Source organism: Dysidea avara, chromosome 12 (genome assembly GCF_963678975.1).
Source record: "Dysidea avara chromosome 12, odDysAvar1.4, whole genome shotgun sequence".
Taxonomy (NCBI): Eukaryota; Metazoa; Porifera; class Demospongiae; order Dictyoceratida; family Dysideidae; genus Dysidea; species Dysidea avara.
In genome coordinates this window covers 18,049,484-18,069,467 of record NC_089283.1, presented here as the reverse complement: position 1 = coordinate 18,069,467, position 19,984 = coordinate 18,049,484, and the positions used below count along the sequence as shown (strand labels likewise).

The 19,984-nt window shown below is 38.0% G+C and overlaps 1 protein-coding gene across 1 annotated transcript in view; it reads right to left on the bottom strand.

The window, feature by feature from the left end:
* Nucleotides 1–2,266: 2,266 nt before the first annotated feature.
* The window catches only part of LOC136241863 (26S proteasome non-ATPase regulatory subunit 1-like), a 36,617-nt gene continuing 18,899 nt past the window's right edge, over nt 2,267–19,984 (bottom strand). Inside the window, exons 5-28 of the mRNA XM_066033242.1 lie at nt 15,189–15,394; nt 15,054–15,131; nt 14,713–14,778; nt 14,597–14,665; nt 13,832–14,043; nt 13,065–13,302; nt 11,148–11,315; nt 10,681–10,780; nt 10,224–10,297; nt 8,442–8,502; nt 8,231–8,281; nt 8,097–8,173; nt 7,980–8,039; nt 6,942–7,162; nt 6,663–6,777; nt 6,245–6,361; nt 5,996–6,098; nt 5,772–5,941; nt 5,071–5,163; nt 4,580–4,675; nt 4,331–4,504; nt 4,231–4,281; nt 2,652–2,727; nt 2,267–2,440 (exon numbers count right to left, since the gene is read on the bottom strand). Of these exons, the coding sequence (XP_065889314.1) occupies nt 2,364–2,440; nt 2,652–2,727; nt 4,231–4,281; nt 4,331–4,504; nt 4,580–4,675; nt 5,071–5,163; nt 5,772–5,941; nt 5,996–6,098; nt 6,245–6,361; nt 6,663–6,777; nt 6,942–7,162; nt 7,980–8,039; nt 8,097–8,173; nt 8,231–8,281; nt 8,442–8,502; nt 10,224–10,297; nt 10,681–10,780; nt 11,148–11,315; nt 13,065–13,302; nt 13,832–14,043; nt 14,597–14,665; nt 14,713–14,778; nt 15,054–15,131; nt 15,189–15,394 (2,753 nt within the window). The 3' untranslated portion in view covers nt 2,267–2,363. The remainder of the gene's footprint in view (nt 2,441–2,651; nt 2,728–4,230; nt 4,282–4,330; nt 4,505–4,579; nt 4,676–5,070; nt 5,164–5,771; nt 5,942–5,995; nt 6,099–6,244; nt 6,362–6,662; nt 6,778–6,941; nt 7,163–7,979; nt 8,040–8,096; nt 8,174–8,230; nt 8,282–8,441; nt 8,503–10,223; nt 10,298–10,680; nt 10,781–11,147; nt 11,316–13,064; nt 13,303–13,831; nt 14,044–14,596; nt 14,666–14,712; nt 14,779–15,053; nt 15,132–15,188; nt 15,395–19,984) is intronic.

The window sequence follows — 19,984 nt, the reverse complement described above, 5'->3', positions numbered from 1 at the left end:
TTGATTTTTCAAAATTTTATTGCAGAAATCTTATACTATGCTAACTAATTCTAGATCTGTTATGTAACTCAGTATGATATAGCGCATTCATACTTCTTCCAGTGTTGAACTCAGCAAATTTTAGTCAAGATTGCCACCAAATAAAATATTGTAGCTAACCTCAGAACGTTAATTTTCAAAATTTCTATGGGGAGCAGCCTAGGTCTTTACACTATAGCTCAGCGGCGGAGGAAGTAGTTGATATGAGGGGGGGCTCCGCTGAGCTGACCCAGACTTATTTCTATAGTTTGGTAAGGTGAGACCAAAAAAAAAAAAAAAAAAAAAGGTCACAACCAACTGACAAGAGCTTTCCACCTCACCAGCTACCATTTCTAGCTGATAAACTACATAAAAATCCTTACATAGCTCGCTACACACTGACTACTTTATTAGAGTGACTGCTCTATTAGAGTATCTCGATCTTTATCACGGTTTTCAGCCCCAATCCAAGAAAGATAATTTCGGTGTGATATCATTCTGAGGGGGGGCTAAGCCCCCCCTCAGCAGACCGAGGGGGGGCTTTAGCCCCCTAGCCCCCCCCTTTCCGCCGCCTATGCTATAGCTAACTTGGCTTTTTAGCTCAATAGCTATACTATTAGCATTCATATATATAATATACAATTCGAGCACTGCTGTTTCGTTCGCGTACGTAAGGGATACGCCCCCTTTCAACTCGAAGCGATAGACTATTCCTGGTAGTGTACAAGGCCTGCATTATTGTTTTTCATTGTTAAACGCCTGAAAGCCTCAAAGGGAAGGTAGTTTACAAAGCCGGAGAAAGGTCACCACACCCGTATTTCAGTCCGCCGAAAAGAAACCACAAAGTTTACCTGTGCAGAAGTTTAATAGACTTCATTTCGCTTTTACTTCTTACCAAGAGTTTATGAGGAGGGTATCCTTCTCTCGTATACCCCTGTAGAAGGGCGTATCGTGAAGTTATGACGTAACGACAAGATGTTGTGGGTTTGTGACGTACGAGCAGCCGTAAAAGTGCAAGAATCGTTAGCACCATTTCGGACTCGCGACGCTCGGGATAGCCGTATTCGCGAATGGCCTAGCAAGAAACGCCTACGAAGCGGTCTTAACCTATGAAGGAACGATTGTAGTTCGGTGAGAAACGCTTAGAGCTGGAATTAATTTGGTTGCTAGCGACGTTGTTAGACACGCGTTCAATTGATACGATGTTCAACTAATCTAATGACATCATTAATTATACAAAGAAAAACGGGCGAACTCATAAGTGTTACATTTTTTTTTTCTTTTATTCCGGCCCTAATGGCACTCCCATCCTCCCCGATCTCTAGCTAGAAGTTAAACCTAATTTAATTTATAAATTACAAAAAGCAGAAGAAGTGTTACATCATAACTTCACGATACGCCGCCACGGCGCTTATCGATTATAAGCGCCTGCTTAGAAAAAGCGGTCTGGCCACGCGAGACTAATATCAGAGTAGGATACTCTCCTTAGTATATACATTATGAACTCTTGTTCTTACGTAAAAGCAAGAGTTCATAATATATATACTAAGGAGAGTATCCTACTCTCATATACCCCTGTAGAAAGGCGTATCGTGAAGTTATGACGTAACGACAAGATGTTGTGGTTTGTGACGTACAGAAAGCCGTAAAAGTGCAAGAATCGTTAGCACCGTTTCACACTTGCGACGCTCAGGATAGCTGTATTCGCGAATGGCCTAGTAAGAAACGCCTACGAAGCGGTCTTAACCCATGAAGGAACGATTGTAGTTGGGTGAGAAACGCTTAGAACTGGAGTTAATTTGGTTGCTAGCGACGTTGGTAGGCACGCGTTCAATCGATACCATGTTCAACTAATGACATCATTAATTATACAAAGAAAAACGGGCGAACTCAGAAGTGTTACATCATAACTTCACGATACGCCTTTCTACAGGGGTATATGAGAGTAGGATACTCTCCTTAGTATATATATTATGAACTCTTGGTAAAAGTTTTTACCATTATTTAGCGATTTTGCTCACGTGGGTGCGTACGGACAAACATATAGGTACACACCTTCAGTGCTGGTCACTGTAAAGCATTAATACAATACAATACACTTTTTACGAAAACAATTTCAGTACGCGCCCACAGTAGGCCTTCGGCCGGCTGTGGGCGCTCGCCTGGTTTAATAAAACCAGTTTAGTATGTCCATTCACTACTCACAATACAATTGCAGGTTCCAACACAACAATTTGCATGCACAAGATTGTTTCAAACTGTCTTTCATAACATTGATATTATAATTATTACATTCATTCCTAATGTACTATATATGAATGTACAATAATCAGTCATGCAGTATGTCATTGATCGTCGTGCCACTCAAATGGCTCAGGAGGTTCTGGCTCCGGCTCCTCATCTTCTTTTCCAGGAATATTTGCTGAGTGAGGGAACAAAAGCAACAAAGAGTAAAGACCTGTAATCAGCATGTAGAAACCTTATAAGTAGGGCCTGACCCACCAAAAGACGAAACTGTTCCTAATGACAAGGTTGCCATGTTATTAGAAACAAGGTCACTAAAACAAAATGGTGCGTATCTTCACTCCACAAATACACTGACAGTTCTATCTACACGTAACACATATACTAACCCTGTAATGGCTCTATTAGTTCTTCAGGTTGATCCTTCTGAGAGTCTACTAGCATGAATATTCCACCAGTTGTTATCTGTAAAAGGTAAAAACAAACAAACACATCAATACACTGGAATAACAAATGAAACTGCTGTACTGTCTAAATGACACAATAAAACCTGTTGTTATATGACACCAATTAAGAGGAGTATATACACACATCAAGGTGACACATACGTATGGTATGGTGCAGTGCTTGAAATAATGGTCGGACATCTGACATTTTCTGACCAAACTTGGTGTTTGTCCGAACATGTTCTATTTTGGTCAGGCATCATGTCCAACCAAAATTGGTATAAAATTTACTTAGACAAATGCATATTCATGGTACAAGTATTCAATGTCTGAACAAGTTTTACAAATGTCTGATCAAAAATAGTTTAGTTTAGGTACTACGTCCTAGTTTTGTCTGCTTATTTCAAGCACTGATGGTGCATCCTCAAGTTAAACAAACACGACTCTGCCTACTTCATAGAAGTTTAACAGCAGTTATCCAGATAAGGAAATACATTCAAAAATGGAAGTCCATTCATTTGCACAATTGAATGTAACAATATACTCTAATAGAGCAATCATTTTATTCTGGGGATATTTGGGGGTACTGCAAAACAACCTCTGGTGTGACAAATTTTGATGTAACTAAATCCACTTTCAATATAAGCTCAGTGTTAGGTAGTCTTCATGTAGCATGGCATACAACTACAAGGACAAATTATAACGTTTTGCAGTAGACCCACCACAATGGCCTACCACCATATGCAGGATAGTAAGATAATGTACGACAAGAGTTGGGTTTAGCATGTTATGAACTTGTGATCAACAATACACAACATGTACTGCTGTAGTTGTGAACTAACAACTGCTGGTAATTGTATGGAATTTCATAGTCACCCAGTAACCAAGTGGTAGTTTTGATTAGCAGTACAAATTATAAATCAAATTAATAAACCATATTTTAGGTTATGTCCAAACAAAGGTCAGGCATGTAGACTATAGTGGAATCTCAGTTATCCAAACCCCAGGGTGGTCCATAAGTCTGAAAAGTCTGTATTTCTGAAACTGTGCATAAATAACCTTAAAATAGCATAAATAAACTATCTGTATTATCAACTATCCTAATAGAACAGTCACTACTCTAATAGAGCAGTCAGCTCCATATAGTTTGGTTAACCGAGAATCTGGATAACTGAGGTTCCACTGTAGAGATTTGTGGTTTTTGTGATTTAGAAATTCTAAGATATTAATCACAATGATGCATCAATTTTGTATATTTTGACACCTTGGAGAACCACAACAGTTGTGTGGTTACTTGAAGTGCTAGAAGAGTGTACGCAAACACTTGAAAAATAGACTATTTCTTGATTCAAGTGTGCATGTGCTTAAAATTAAGTTGCAAGAACCACACAAATCTTTGTATACAGATGGTGAATCATTGTGTCTGATTGTTTTAATGTAATGTCCGATTGATATATTAGTCTCTGCTACTATTCCTCCCACACATCCCATCATCAAATTGGTAATACAAACAATAACTTACCGGCTTTAGTGGTCTATATCTGGCATCAGGTGGAAGTGATACAACCTTCAACTATATGATTTAGTGTAATGTGTGATCATTGAAAAAAGTTAACACGTACTTGTGCTGGTAGCGCTCTAGCTGGATTCTTCAACATTTCAAACAATGGCTCTTCTTTCTTTTCCTTTTCTTTGTCAGCATCTTCAGTTGTAGATTTATCTGCAGCAGGTTTATCTCCTGCACTCTTAGCGTCAGTTTTCTCCGCAGATTCATCCGTCTTTTTCTCACTATCAACCTACATAAACAGTGGCAGGCAGGATAAAGAGTGGAGCACAAATTCTGGGAGTGAAATTAAACAAATAATGCATACCTCCATAGCTTCAACAGATGCTGCTCCAGATTCGTCTTCTTTCTTTTTAGATTTTGCTTGTGCCTTAGCTGTTACGGATAGTATTGCTGTAGATACCTGTTATATTGCATACAATTAAGCAGCTATATGGACTAGTGCTGAAACGAATAGCAATTTTTACTTTTCAAATAGTTGTGAACAAATTGACCGAATATTCAAGTATTCTTTAGCTTATACTTCTATTGAATAAGTACTGAAACCTTTAGTTTGGGAGCAAGGTACGTAAACCCTAAGAGCTATTTTTGTCTTTACCAAAATAGAATTTTATAGCATAGATACATCACTTCATTCACAATCTTAAGTTTCAAGGCTGGCTTTTCCATCTGAATACAGCGTACAAAGTGTAATGATTATTCGAATAGTGTGTTAACAAATCAATTAGTGTCATACCAACTGAATAGTCAAATAACCAAATAATTGTTTCAGCACTAATATAGACATTATCAAGTTACCTTTCCCTTTTCTTTCTCTTTTGCTTCCTTCAGTGGAGATGGGTAGCCATACTGTGATGGCTTGGCATTTGATTTAAATTGCATTTTTGGCATCTGAAAGAAAAATTAAAAGATTCTACACTCTGTATTCCATTGATGGCATAAACGGTTCATCAGTGATCTTTACTGAGTTCCTATCCACACAAATTCACACACACACACAACAATACAGTGGAACTCCTGCAAAGTAGAGAGTCATTTATTCAAACACCAAATGAGTGTTTAATTAGACTATTTTGTCAACAGGTGTAAGTCAAATTAGAGTAATTGAGCAGAGCTCTGATACATAAATAAATGGTTGTTACGTTTCAACTTTACAAAAATCCTCCCCTTGACTCTCTACTGTATTCTGAACACCTTTAGGACCACAATAAAGTGTCCTTATTATATGGTACCGCCCAAATGCAACATCACAAGCAACAATCGCACGCAATAAAAAGCTTACTCGAAAAAGGGGCGTGACAGCCATTTCTTTTGCAAATCTTCATCCCTCAACTGGAAGAATGCACATTCATGAACAAAATAGCTGCTACACCTCTTTTTCAAGAAAGCTTTTTAATAGCACGCAATTAGTGCTTGCGATGTTGTGTTTGGACAGTACTGTAGGTAGATATTCTAGCATAGATTACAATGTATTGCATTCAAGATGTAGTGTATTGTACCTTCAAGTCTGAATTTAGTCCGATAATTGCAGTGGGTACAAATGACAGACACAGGAAGTGACATAACGGGAACCAGAACCAAAACTGGCTAAACACTAGTAACCCAATAACAGATGACATCCGAGTGTGACCAGCACTAGATTTCAGACTAACGGTGACATTTCGACCACCTAAGAGATATTTACTGAAACAATACACACAACTTAATTACTGAAATTAATTACCTGCGTCGATAATGCCCTGGGCCAGTATGGCACCAAATTTGGCTATGCTTTGTTCATGTTTGTCCACAATAACCTTCGCATATTGTTGTCGGTAAAAGGAGACCTAAGAATGAAGATCCAATGGAAAATATAGTAAACAAAAACATGAAACGACCAATTAAATTCTTTAATTTTTGGAGCTAAGTATCATATTTTGTTTTAATGGTAAATACACATACAAGCATCTATTATACAAATAGATGATGGTACCTTAGAATGAGAGGCTTCAGAATGTTGGAGTAGTATCAGTGCTGAAGCAACAAGTACTCCTTGTCTCACAAAGTTAACAGGATCATCCAACATTGGTTCAATAATTGCTAATGCATCCTGTAAAAGTGAGTAAACATTTTCAGTACCATAATTTCACTTGCACCACAGATGGTAAAACCCCACTTAGTAGCTACATGTACCTATTTAAAGAATGCCTCATTACAGTGGCCAAGTCAAGTAGATAAGGTGTACTTTATGACTTAAAAAATAGGACCACATCAGCATAGACGCAATATTTTTTTGTCCTATGGTGGAATTACTAAATAGGGTTTCACGGTAGTTGGGGTTGATACACAGATGATACACATAGAATGGCCTCATGAAAGGGTGCAGATTACAATTTATACAATTTTATTACCCTATTGCCAGTTCCAGCACAAGCTATTCCAAGTGCAAGGGCAGCACCACACCTTACATGAGGATTGTAGCTCTCTGATAATAGTGACACTACAACAGGACACTGCTCTGGAGTACTGTAAGTTAAATAGTAAACATCATCATAACTTACTAGAGCAAACCTTCTAAATTAAAACTATCTTATCACATACTATGAATAACTGCATAGCAACAGTTATGATACATTGATAATCTAAAGACTACTGCTGTCAGAGACAGTGTGTGTACACTTATTTCTTACTGAAACAGTAGGAATCCAATACTGATTACTGCAGCACGTCTCACATCATTATCAACATCAGACACGGCAGTATGGAGTAGTTTACGAATGGCCTTGTTGTTACCACTGCCACAGTAAGCCATCCCTAAGGTGAAAGTGCCAGCACGTCTCAGCAATGGATCCTTATCTAGCATCAGGTCATCAACTAATGCATCAGCTTGTTCCAAACGTCCATACATTATCTGTAGAAAGAAGAACTCTTCTAAACCACATGCAACAGTATACTGCTTATACTATTATTATCCAAACATGACTCATGTGAACCCTTAAACCGACATAATCCAGAAAACTGGATTTAAATTTATTAGCATCTGTCCTATGGCTTTGCATTTTATGTCACTCTACTCATGATGCAACAAGGATTAAAATGATACCTAGGGTTTTATCCTAATGCTGGTAACTTTTTGGTAAGAAAACAAGCAAACCGTTTACATACCTTTATTAAATGATCCACAATTTGATGGTAGTTGCTCCTATCACCTTGCAACAAGTGCCGTTTGATTCACCATTAAATTTTTCATCAGGCCATATATGACTCACATGAGTAAATCCACCATCAAAATTAAACATGTGGCTAGAATTTTGAAACACGGTGATGTGACTCGCTGCAATTCATCACTTCATAACAAGTAAGCCACTGTAGCTACAGTGTTCATTTAACCTTCTTCAAGCAGCTCAGTGAACAGACTTTTAATCAATGTGCAGTTGTTTGGCTATAAGAATCAAGATACCCCACCTAGTGTCACCATGCGTGCCCATATTGTGTAAACATGCGTTTCCCCAAAGTTCTTTGAGGGTTTAATGGTTAACAAATGGTGAACAAAGTGCTCTAATAGAACAGTCAGCAACTGGAATCATATAGTGGCCATAGCAGATGTACATGCGCCAAAATGAATAGTTACTTTACTAAGCCTCCTAAATTACAACTACATTAAACCATTTCAAATTACACACCACACACACCAAGTAGCTTTGTTAAAACATAACCATATACCATACCATTGCTATTCCTAGAGCTAATCCACGTTGTATCTTTTCATGCTGAGTTTCACGAGAATACTAAAACAGAAATAGGACATAAATTATTATGATAATTCATAAAACGCAAATACTCACAGTTAGCAGATCACTAATGGCATTGGCTGATCTTGTCCCAACCATTACTAGGCCCATTGCAATACCTGCAGCTTCACCTGTGTATTTACAGTAAGAAATAGTGAATTAACAAATTACATAGTTTAGTCAATTACCAATTACAGCATCATCTTGAAACAGGTTTTCTTTTAACAGACTGTAAATTTCTAGGAAGCACAAATACAAGTTAATACACAAAATGGGTACTTGGAACATTTAATAGACAGCCAATTAATTACACATACATATTTACCACACACACACACGCTCACATGCACAACACACACACACACACGCACGCACGCACGCACACACACACACACTCACCTTCACTAGCAGTTCCCATTGCTGCTAAACCCAATCCAAGGCAACCACCATGCCTCACTACCTGCAGAGGATTGAGAAATAAACTTGATAATACATTTACAAACATTCACCAACAATACAATAACCAAAATAGTAGGAATCATTTGTAATGATTATTTTTGCAACAAAATTCAGTAACATGAGAGGATCAAGGTCCAACTCCTCTGAACCATCAAGCCTAGCTACATCATGCACTATCAAAACACACAGCCCACATTCATGAGTGCTTGAAAATGTTCAATATGTATTGGGCAACCACACATAGAGTAATTTTAAAGTGCAAGCATGGATGCCTATAAACTAGCTAGTTACTATGTACACTGTTGTCTATGCTAGCTATGTAGTGTGATGTAGTTTATTTTAGTCTTGTGATCCATTTCTCCGATCAGTAAACCAACTTCTCAGGGAACATTTTAACACTGTTATAGATGACACTCTTCTTGCTGGCTACATAATTATGGCATGATCTTGGCTGCTTGTGACCAGAAAAATCTTGCTTCAAAACTGTGCTGCTGGACAGGATTCACACTAATATTTGGTAGCTATTTAGTAGCTACTTCCTTCCACAAAGGTGCTCACGTTAGATACATCTAGTCAGCACACTATCTTCCATGTCCATTATAACAACTTCAACTTTGGGGAATAGTCAAATTCTACTATCACATGCCATTTTCCAAAGTTCTAAAAAAAACTGTGAAGTGTGATATCACGTGTCTACCAACATTATGCCTTTTACGGAAAAGGTGTTCCTTGTGGTTAACATACCAACGTCTTCTATTGTATGGCTTACCATAATATGACCATTTATCAACTATAAGATTCATTGCGGGTTGGACTTTTCAAGCAACTGAAATACTGGAGATTTGGGTGAGTATGCAAGTGTGAGCTGGAGATCTGCCTAAAACACGTGTCACATGACTAATGTACGTGACTTGGCAGATCTGCTATAACTATACGACAAACATGTACCCCCATACTAATTACATGTACTCTATATAGTCAGTGTACTTGACTATGTTCTGCCCATTATACAATGCTAAACATGGAGAACAACATGTCAAGCTACCCTAGAATCTATCTGCTTGCCTTGACTACTGAAGGTAATACCCGTATGGTACAAAAAATGAATTCCGTTGTATTCTTATGTGATTGACAACATGAAGCTATAAACACATTACAGTGGAACCTCAATTATCCAAACACCGATTAATATTTGAACACCGAATCAACTGCTCAGTTAGAGTACTTTGTCAACAAGTGTATGCTTTATTAGAGTAGTTGAGCAAAGCTCTGTATATAAATGTATGGAAGTTCAATTTTACGTACTATTTGATTATACGAACACCCTTTCCCCCCAATTAGTTCGGATAATCGAGGTTCCACTGTACTGCAAATTGACACTTTGTATCATTTGCAAAACGAAATGAGAGACAAAGTTCATGATACATGCATTGTATGTACTGTAGTATGCCAAAAGGCACCGGTCATGCTGAAGTGACTTATAAGTGAAAAAAAAACAAAAAAAAAAACAATCAAGCCCGTAGTCTGAGTTGCACTTGTCTGAAAGCCTTAGGCAGCTAGTAAGATTAAACAGTTAGTAAGACACTAGAAAATACTGGACAAAGTGCTGTGAAGCTATTGTGAGGCTGGTTTCTGTTCAATACTTTTTGTGGCAAAGTGCAAACCTTCATGATCCCTACTATACACTACTACCACAGTGTGATACACGTATAACAACCTTACCTCATTGCTTTGGTTTCTCAATTCCTTGGCAATGTAGTCAGTAATACCCAGACCATGGTTGGCATGAATTAAACCTGATGACAATAGCAATACAAATAAAACTACATACACACAGGGAACTCAAGTTCATAAAACTTGTGATGCAAAATCTCTCAACACACTGGAATAAGAACATTGATTGGAGCAAAATATGGCTTCAATAAAGAAGTTGAACATACAACACGTTCAAGAAATATTTGTGATATGGCAGCTGTAACAAGTTGGCTATATTATTAACAAAGAGGTGGTTGCCAAGTTACAGAATACGGGCAGCTTGAAACCAAGACATCATAATTTTATTACTCTTGTTGGGACCAGTCAATAGTGTTCTGACAGTTTATATGCAAAGGGACACTATGACAACTAAACTACACAAGTGTCTGAAGTACTACGTACACTAAGTAAGTGATATTCTTACCTAGTGCATAGAGGCCTCCACCTTCAGAGTAGACACTGGTTCCTGTTGAGTCTTTTGGCAAGTAGGCACTCATCAAGTTTAAAGCTTCTTTTTCATGGCCCTACAGTTTGTACAGAACCAAACACATAGAGTAAAACAGTTGCATTGTCACAGTTAAGACCCTTTCATTTAAAAATTATGTCTCATAATAAACATCTACTGATAAACATTGAATACTAATCTATGCCGCACAATAAGCTGAACAATTATAATACTAAATGAAATATCTCCTAAAAAGCCAACTTTTTATTGACACCGACAATTACATCATTAGAAATTTCTTATAAGTACTGCATCCCAGCAGTATTAAACCTTTATAAACCCACAAAATAGAAAAGAAAAAAAAAACTGTATCGACTCAATAAACTGATACAGAATCAAAAACAAATCTCTAAAGTGCATCACATCAAAGAAAGCTTGTCACATACCTGATGGATGACTCCCAGGCTTGCAGTGGCGGTGAACTTGGCCCAGTTTGTGGCCCTCTTCAGCCAGTCTAAATTATCTCTAAGGAAACTATCACTGGTGGTACCGCAGTGCATGAAACCATTAGATATTACAACAGCATTGTGACAGATTGAGGTGCGTCCAGCATCCTATAGTAAACATGAACACAATAATAAACAACAACCACAGTGGGGATTTGATTATCAAAATCAGAATTATTATCCAACTAGAGGAGAAGACAAATAAGAGAGCCAAAATGCTGTAAAATATAGAGAGTGAGAATCTTGGCACAAAAACTGTTGAATTTCAGAAACAATCCCAGACCAGTGGTGACCTGATCCTCTTGGTATATAGTACGCACTAAAAGGAGCCACAACAGCTGGGATCTGGAAATTTCTCTTCATTCAACCTGAACTGTAACACACTGAGTTCTTGTCAAAGGTTTTATTTGGGAAGGTTGTTAAACTCTAACATGGACGCTGTTAGATTATTGACTATGATCCTGGGAGTTAGTGTACCACATTAGTGACTTCTTCGTAATATGCAAGATCAAATACTGTTTCTTTACAGGCCAGTTCAAGTAAAATAAGCATCTAGGGAAGCAAAATTTGAGAGGTAGATTTAGAGCTGGATTCAAATACTCCAATAAAATGTACAGTAAATGCACAACATAACATCTCTCCATTTAGGACACTTCCCCAGCTGCCTATAATAAAGGAGTTTTAATGGGTTGAATATCATACAGTACAATAGTACTGTATAGTAGGGACCACAAAGATATAAGCGTGGCCCATGAAAAGTATCACCCAAAAACCAACCTCAGACAACTATGAGGCAGTATTGACCCAAACAAGCCTTCAGATCAACCCGAAACGTTTTCAACATATTGCTATGGAATTTAAAATCAAAATTATTCAACGGAATTTTCTAGTGACTGACTGACTGACTTGAGTAACTGACTGATGCCTTCGAACAAGCGTACCTCGATAACGGCTAAGGCTAGACTTGATTTTTTCACTGTTTGACATCGCTTCGGCCTGTGGTGTCTTTTGGCATACCACAGTACATACAATGCATTCTGCATGGACTTACTAGTGTCCTTCTTTGTGTTGCATTCATCTTTGCAGACAGCAAAAAGTGTTGATTTGGCGGTAGCACATGATGGCTTCCCATCGTAATGGAAATTGTCCGCATTTAGCTACTTTGATTGTAGAGGTGCTTTTCGAACAGTTCTTGATTTGTACTACTGTGTAATGGGTTGAACACAACTGACAACGAAGCGTAATGGATACTTCATCTTTCAGACGATAATTGATGCGTGTGGTGCCATTTCTTTCTTTTGATGCGGTATGCATGGATTGCAGGGGTGCTTTTTGAACAGTTCTTGATTCGTAAGGCAGTGTAACAGGTTTAACATAGTTGACAATGAAGCGTAATGGATATTTCATTTTCAGACAATAATTGATATAGCTAGGGCGCGTGGCACTATTTCCTTCTTTTGGTGTGGTATGCGTAGGTTCACGAGTCAATAATTATTTACAAAAAAAAGTTAACAAACAAGTACACAAAAAAAATTTATGGAATTTTTGACTAGAGTGGGGACCATAGCACATCAATAAAAGTACTGAAACAAGTTGGAGTAGTGCACGACATTAAATCACAGTAAAACAATAAGAAGTGTGATATCCTTACGGTGCACAGTAGGGATATAACACTTCTTATTGTTTTACTGTGATTTAATATCGTACACTACTCTAGCTTGTTCAGTTTATCGATGTGCTATGGTCCCTACTCTAGTTGAAAATTTCAATGTGTATTTGTTTTAGTTATTGCGACAGAGTAATCAATTCTGGTATCTTAATGAGTGTTCTGGTAAGGAATTATACTTGCAATTTTACCTTACTGTTCCTAAGTATCTGAAGATCGGTGTGATTATTCCTAATGATAAACTCTTGATGGGAAGCAATTGTTTTTTCTCCTCCAAGTATTACTAATACTCGCCGTACACTACACACCCACACAGGCTCATCTTCTTCGACAATAACAGCAGCAGCAGAGGATTTCTCTTGGCTACTACTGGCCTCTGTTGTTACTGGTTTGACAGCATCATCCTCTGCTGGAGTAGCTACCTCCATCCTGATGAGTGGAAGAACTTCAACAAATGCCACAGAGTACAAAGTATATTTACTACAAATACCTATAGCATACAGAAAATCCAGTTCCCAAATAAACAAATTCATAAAGTACAAATACAACAGAATCTGTGATATTCAAATCTCCACTACCTACTAAAGTTTTTTTTTTCTGTGCCTAAAAAAATAGTACATGGAATTGATGCAGTATTGTAACAAAAAAAAACACAACAATCATTCATTTTGAGATTTGGTTAAATGGAATTCCAGTGATTGATGTCCCACAGTACACAATCATTCAATTAGGAATATATTGTTCAAGGACACAATATTTACATTTTGCTGAGGTAGCTATGTGGTGTGTCTGGGCGCATAATCTCATTGGTGCCTTTAGAATTAACGTTGAAAGTGATTTTAACAGTTGAATGTACGTGCGCACACGTATGCGCGTGTGTCTGTGTATACATGCTCATGTGTGCTGTGGGTTGTATAAGGTATAGTGTGTGTTTAACTTTCTATCAACACATACTTACTTTTCAGCATCTTCAGTTTCTTCTTTGGATTCTTCCTCTTTTGCTTCATCACCTTTAGGTGTTGTAGTTTCATCACCATCTGTGGCTGGTGTTGGTACGCTCTTCTTCTGAGGCAGTAATGTGTTAAGAGTCTCAATCACCCTAGTAATGAAGTGTTGAGTGGCACTCTCATACAAGTCAAATGCTATCTGACATGCCATCAATGTGTCCTCCTATAAGATGAAGTGAAATACATGTGTGACACATGAATGTATGCAGGTACATTATATGCACACATTTGACTTCCAGTCTGGTGCTCATCTCTGTACCAACCCTACACAAGGTACGCACCTACATTCACCTACCCAAGGGATGCAATTTTGACTTTTATTTACAAGACTTATTTAAGCCAGACAAGAGGGTCCTAAGGAGGATACAGGAATCTAAGTCTGATACCTGTGAGTACCATCACTGAGAAGATGATGATGTATGATAGCTTGAAAGATGAGAGCCCCCTTGACACTTCCTGCTCCCCAACACACTGCACACTTACTTGTTCACACAAGCACACACACCATACCACATGTACTACAAGAAACAGAAAAGCCTTTAGCAAAACATTACATTTTGCTACACACTCAACAGGTACTACTACAGTGTCACTTTAGAAGATATGCAGGCAGATATTCTTAGAGGTAGGATGATAACAAGGGCCACGCACAAGCACACATGTACACTCACACACGCATGCATACACACACACACACCACATACACATTAACTCACCAAATTTCCTTTGGAGAGTTTTTCTAGAATTTCAGCCACTGACTGTGGATCATCAAGGAATATACAACACTACAACAAGTCATACAGTAACAGTGTCACAGTATAGTGAACCAAACCTGAGCAATATTGATGTAATCTGGTACTTCCAAGTTTTGATACAGTCGAACCAAAATTCTTAATACCTAGAACAAGTTAAGCAGTGATTTGACACAAACATTGTGCATACACAGACACTACACACACACAAATGCGTGCACGCACACTACAAACACAATTTATTATTTATTAAGGCTTTACAGCACAAGTGCTGAAGGTCTGTAGGACACCTGGTCCTACAGCCTGTTTAAAATTGTTACAGAAAGTGTGTTTGAAAAGGTGGAGAAAGGAGAAAAAATCCATGACTGGACACAATACACACACTTTTATGGTTACATAAGTAAGAACACATCTCACTCACATCATTTCTAAACTGATGACTATTAACAAAAGTTAAACAAACTTTCAGACAGTAGGAAAGCATCTCTGCCATACTACCCTACAGTGACACAACAATCTCAACTTAACACCAGTATGTGCAGTATCTATGACTTACTGATTCACAGATAGCCTTCTGTAGAATATCATTTCTTCTAGTCTCCAGGGCTATACCGATGGCTTGTTTGTACTGCTGGTCATCAAAGCATCGCTGGAACATACGGTTTACAATGGCCTCTAGTTTTGGGTCAATAAATTCTTTCTCCTCTAGTTTTCCCTCGTATTTCTTTACTCTCAGACTGGTATAATGGTCGATGCATTTTGCTGCATGAAACAAAGCACACACATGGTCACCAATGATTTTACCCTAAAACCTATTCTAAATGGTTGAGATTTCATACTGTAAATAATGTCAAGCTACATCAGTCAATACATGGCATACTATAGAACACTTTACATAGCAATGCTGTAAACATAGTTAAATTGCTTAAGTACAAATCTGTAAGAGAATTATATGTACAAATTGGCAAGCCTGCGACTTCACTAGGTTGTACATATCTCTTTGAGCACACAGGTTAGCACATGCAGCTCTACCAAGTTGGTGTTTACTGCACCTTGAGATGGCTATGCCTATAGTTTTGTCACGCAGTTTTACTAAATCCTGAAATGCCAAGTCAGTGGCGATTCTAGACCTGACCTACAGGGGGGGCCCAGTAGGGAACAGCATAACTATTGTTGTTTGGCTATAGTATAAAGTAGAGTTTTCAGGGGGGGTCTGGGGGTGCAACCCCCAGAAGCTGCAGGATTTTTGCAATTTAAAGGCTTGAAAACAGCCTAAAATTTGTTCTAAAAACATGAAAAATGCTAAAAATAACAATGCCAATCTATACAGCAACTTTTCCCCAAGATTTTTTAAACGTTATTTTTTAACAGGGGGGGGCCATGGCCCCCCCTTAGAATCGCCTATGTGCCAAGTTGTATACCAAAAATCAACATCTCATGATTGGACAAATGGGGAAGCTCAGGACACAACATGTTGAACCACTAAGGTGTCAAATCACTAAAAATCAAGCCTAAAGGTGGAAAGAATTGCAGTGAGAGCCCGGGTGGCTGCTTTTCCATGGCACACAAAGGATGACACAATACACAACTCAGCTATGTCTCATGCAACCCATAGTGTCTGTTCTGTTACCTTAAAATTACTTACAGTGTAAGTCTACATACAGGTGTATATATCATCAAAATCAAATCCCTTGTAGCTGTGGTATATAACCATTACTTATAATAAAATTCCAGAATAAATCAATAACCAGCCATCATACTGACAAATAGTCGTTAGACACACCCTCAGTAGGTAGTGTGGTATTTTGTATGATACTTGATATACTCAGGGGATTATCATTTTAATAAATTTCTTGGAAAACAATGTTAAACAATTCCACAAACCACTACAATCCCTAAAAAGCTTTATCATAATGTAAACTATGTCATTACTTACATCAGTAATCCATAGCGTATATTTATAATTTGATGGTTGATGGCACCAAGCATATATTTGAAGTGTCAGTGTATTTTCATTGTTCAATAGTTTGCAGGTCTATAAAATCACAAGAATAATACAGTAGCCTCTCCCAACCGTGGAATATCATTTCAAACACGCGTGTGTGTGCGCGTGCACACACATGCATGCACATACAGCTAGAGCCTACACAGATGCACTATGCAGAGACAACATTTGGGTCTGGAATCAACACTATTGTACAACATAGAATGAAGTTTATAATATGATGTTTTATACAAATAATTTTGAATCTTAAGTCAGTGTCTGAATCTGCACATGAAACCATGTCCACCTTTCCCTAAAAATTACATATGTAAGTTACTAAGGTACACAATGATGGCAATCATGATAGTTCTAAGAAGGACCATAGCTTGAGAAGGTATGTGATCTGTAATTCTAAGCAGGTTACTAAGTACACTTTGGCTTTGTCAGAGGTGCACACTATTTAGGAGGTGCTATCAATAATGGACTATGTAGGATACAGGGACAGCAATCATGCTGTTTAATGACAAGATAAAACCACAAACTCCTAACAAACACCACTACTACATTTGGAAATACCACAAACCACAAATCCTGTGACTATCCCTATTCTAGGAAGGTACCGAATTCACAGAAACATGTACCTTCAAAGGCCACAAAACGACAAACACACACCCTCAAGGGAAGGTATAAAAGCCGGAACGGAATGGAACCGGAACGGAACGCACCCCCTCCTTTAATTATTTTTTTATTGTCATAATTACATTTTGTGTTCGTTTTCTACATGTAGCTACATGATTTCACCTCAGCTGAATCCTATCGTTGAACAGTGATGACAGCTACCTTATCGACAAGTATGATTCATCGTATCCTCCTTTTCCCCGATTGTGGCCATAGACAACATATACCATACGTACCTTTAATATGGCTAGTCCATGGCGGTAGCAATACAACATCATTTCATAGCTATGAATGTACGAGACTCGATACATCAATGTATTTCACTATTGCACTGTTCAAGCTAAATTAAATTAGATAAACTGCACAGCACTGCATACAAGTGTGTGATTTATACAATTAATAACATTGGAGGTACAGTACTGAACTTGGGTTCGCTTGCACGAGGCTGGCGGCTACTTCTACAATCTCCACTTAAGTTGTAGCTATTCAGCAGACTTTGTTGCTTTAAGTTTGTATCTTCACTTAAGTACGTCAAAGTCTATCACTGCTGTTCTCTATCTGTCGTCACCAAAACGCAACTGAGCAGGGCAGAACGTGCTACGGTCACGTGCTATTAACAGTGCACTATTTGGAGATGATAAATTATCGCTGATGCAGTTGGTGTAGAAGTCAACGATAGGATCTGAGGTGAAATCATGTAGCTACATGTAGAAAATGAACACAAAATGTAATTATGACAATAAAAAAATAATTAAAGGAGGGGGTGCGTTCCGTTCCGGTTCCATTCCGTTCCGGCTTTTATACCTTCCCCACCCTCAACAAATAAATATTTCATTTGCAAGTATAAAACATATGTACTGCAGTAGTTACATTAATCATTTACTGACAAATAACGAATTTGATGTAGTAAATATCAAGAGCTCTTCAAGACGCTCAAAAAGATTTTAATTTGGACTGTTTCCTGGTTGACCTGGTTGGTGAAGTGCTGTCTGCTATATCTCATTATAAAACCGATCAGTTGCTGCTGTAAGCTTTGCTGGTGAATTGCTTTTACTATCTCATCATAAAGCCATTAACTTGGTGTTATAAACCTGGCTGGACCACCTCATTATAAAGCCACTAACTTGGTGTTACAACAAGCTTAAGGCATTGGTAGGTAGCTGGATTATAAAGTCATTAATTTGGTACTACATAAAGCTAAAGGCATTGGTAAAGTGGTGTCTCAAATTCCTCATTATGAAACCAATTGGCTGGTGTTACAATATGGCAAAGGCTTGGATGGTTGACTGCTACCAAGATTTAATGATTTGGAAGGAGGAGAGTTAAATATTTCAAATCATTTCATTAACATATTTTTGGCCTATCACACTCTTTTATATACTCACCTGCATGATATGTATGGTGATTCCAAAAAGGCGCATAGTTTTGTTGGTATGTATGGTAATTCCAAGGCGTGTAGTTTTGTTGGTATGTATGGTAATTCCAAGAAGGCACATAGTTTTGTTGGTATGTATGGTAATTCCAAGAAGGTGCGTAGTTTTGTTGGTATGTATGGTAATTCCAAGAAGGCGCATAGTTTTGTTGGTGTGCATGGTAATTCCAAGAAGGCGCGTAGTTTTGTTGGTATGTATGGTAGTTCCAAGAAGGCGCGTAGTTTTGTTGGTATGCATGATAATTCCAAGAAAGCATAAAATACATATTAGAAATCAATTTCGCTTCCAAAAATAAACCACCAAGTCCAGTAACCACACTCAACCTTAGTAAATAAACAACGATTGATATAAATAGTATTCTTTACAAAGATCACATCATTTTAGTAGCTGTAGTAGGCAACATACAAAGTTCGCTGCTAAGTGGAAAGGTATGGGTTGTTGTTACTCAAAATGTTCAAAAGATGACAACAGCATTAGCTACAGTGATGCTGAGGTAACTAGAAGCTGGAATGTTGCACAACAAGGACACAATACAAAGGTCTTAGAAACACAAGAACTACCAAGCCATCAAGAAGATACCACCACAGAGCTAAAGCAGGTTACTGAGATACACAATGACTTCCATGAAGGTATAATGGAGTTAAACACTCAGCATAAACACTTCATACGCGAGTCAAGGAAATACCAAATTTCAGTATACCGATATGCAAACTTTGGAGGGCACCACACTATAGTTATAAGTGAAGGGACAAACCCACATATCACTTTTGAACTAACTGTAATGGCTGGAAAAAGTCAAGCAACATCTGGACAAACAAAAGCTTTAGCAAAGGTAACTGAATTCAATGGTGATACAAACAGTCTTGAATACAAAGGAGAAGTAGAAATGTTCACTATATGAACTGGCAGGAAGGGCAGCAAGGGTCTTGGACAGTGATCGTCAGTACAACTGGCTCAGTAACAACTGTCAGAATTTCTGCAACAAGTTTTTAGAAGCAAATGGTTTGCCAACATATTGGACTGATGTACAGAGTGTAGGCCTGACAGCAGCAGGAATAGCTTTTTTGGTTTCATTGTTTAGAGGTTCCTCCTCGTGACACTGTGACACATAATTTTTGTAATAAAACCATGCATCATAACGTATACAGCATACACTATTCATGTACGTAACAGCTACTGATTTGCAGCAATAACTGATACTACAGCAGTCTATATAAAGCTGTAAACATGTGTTGGTAGTTGTACTCGAAAGTATGA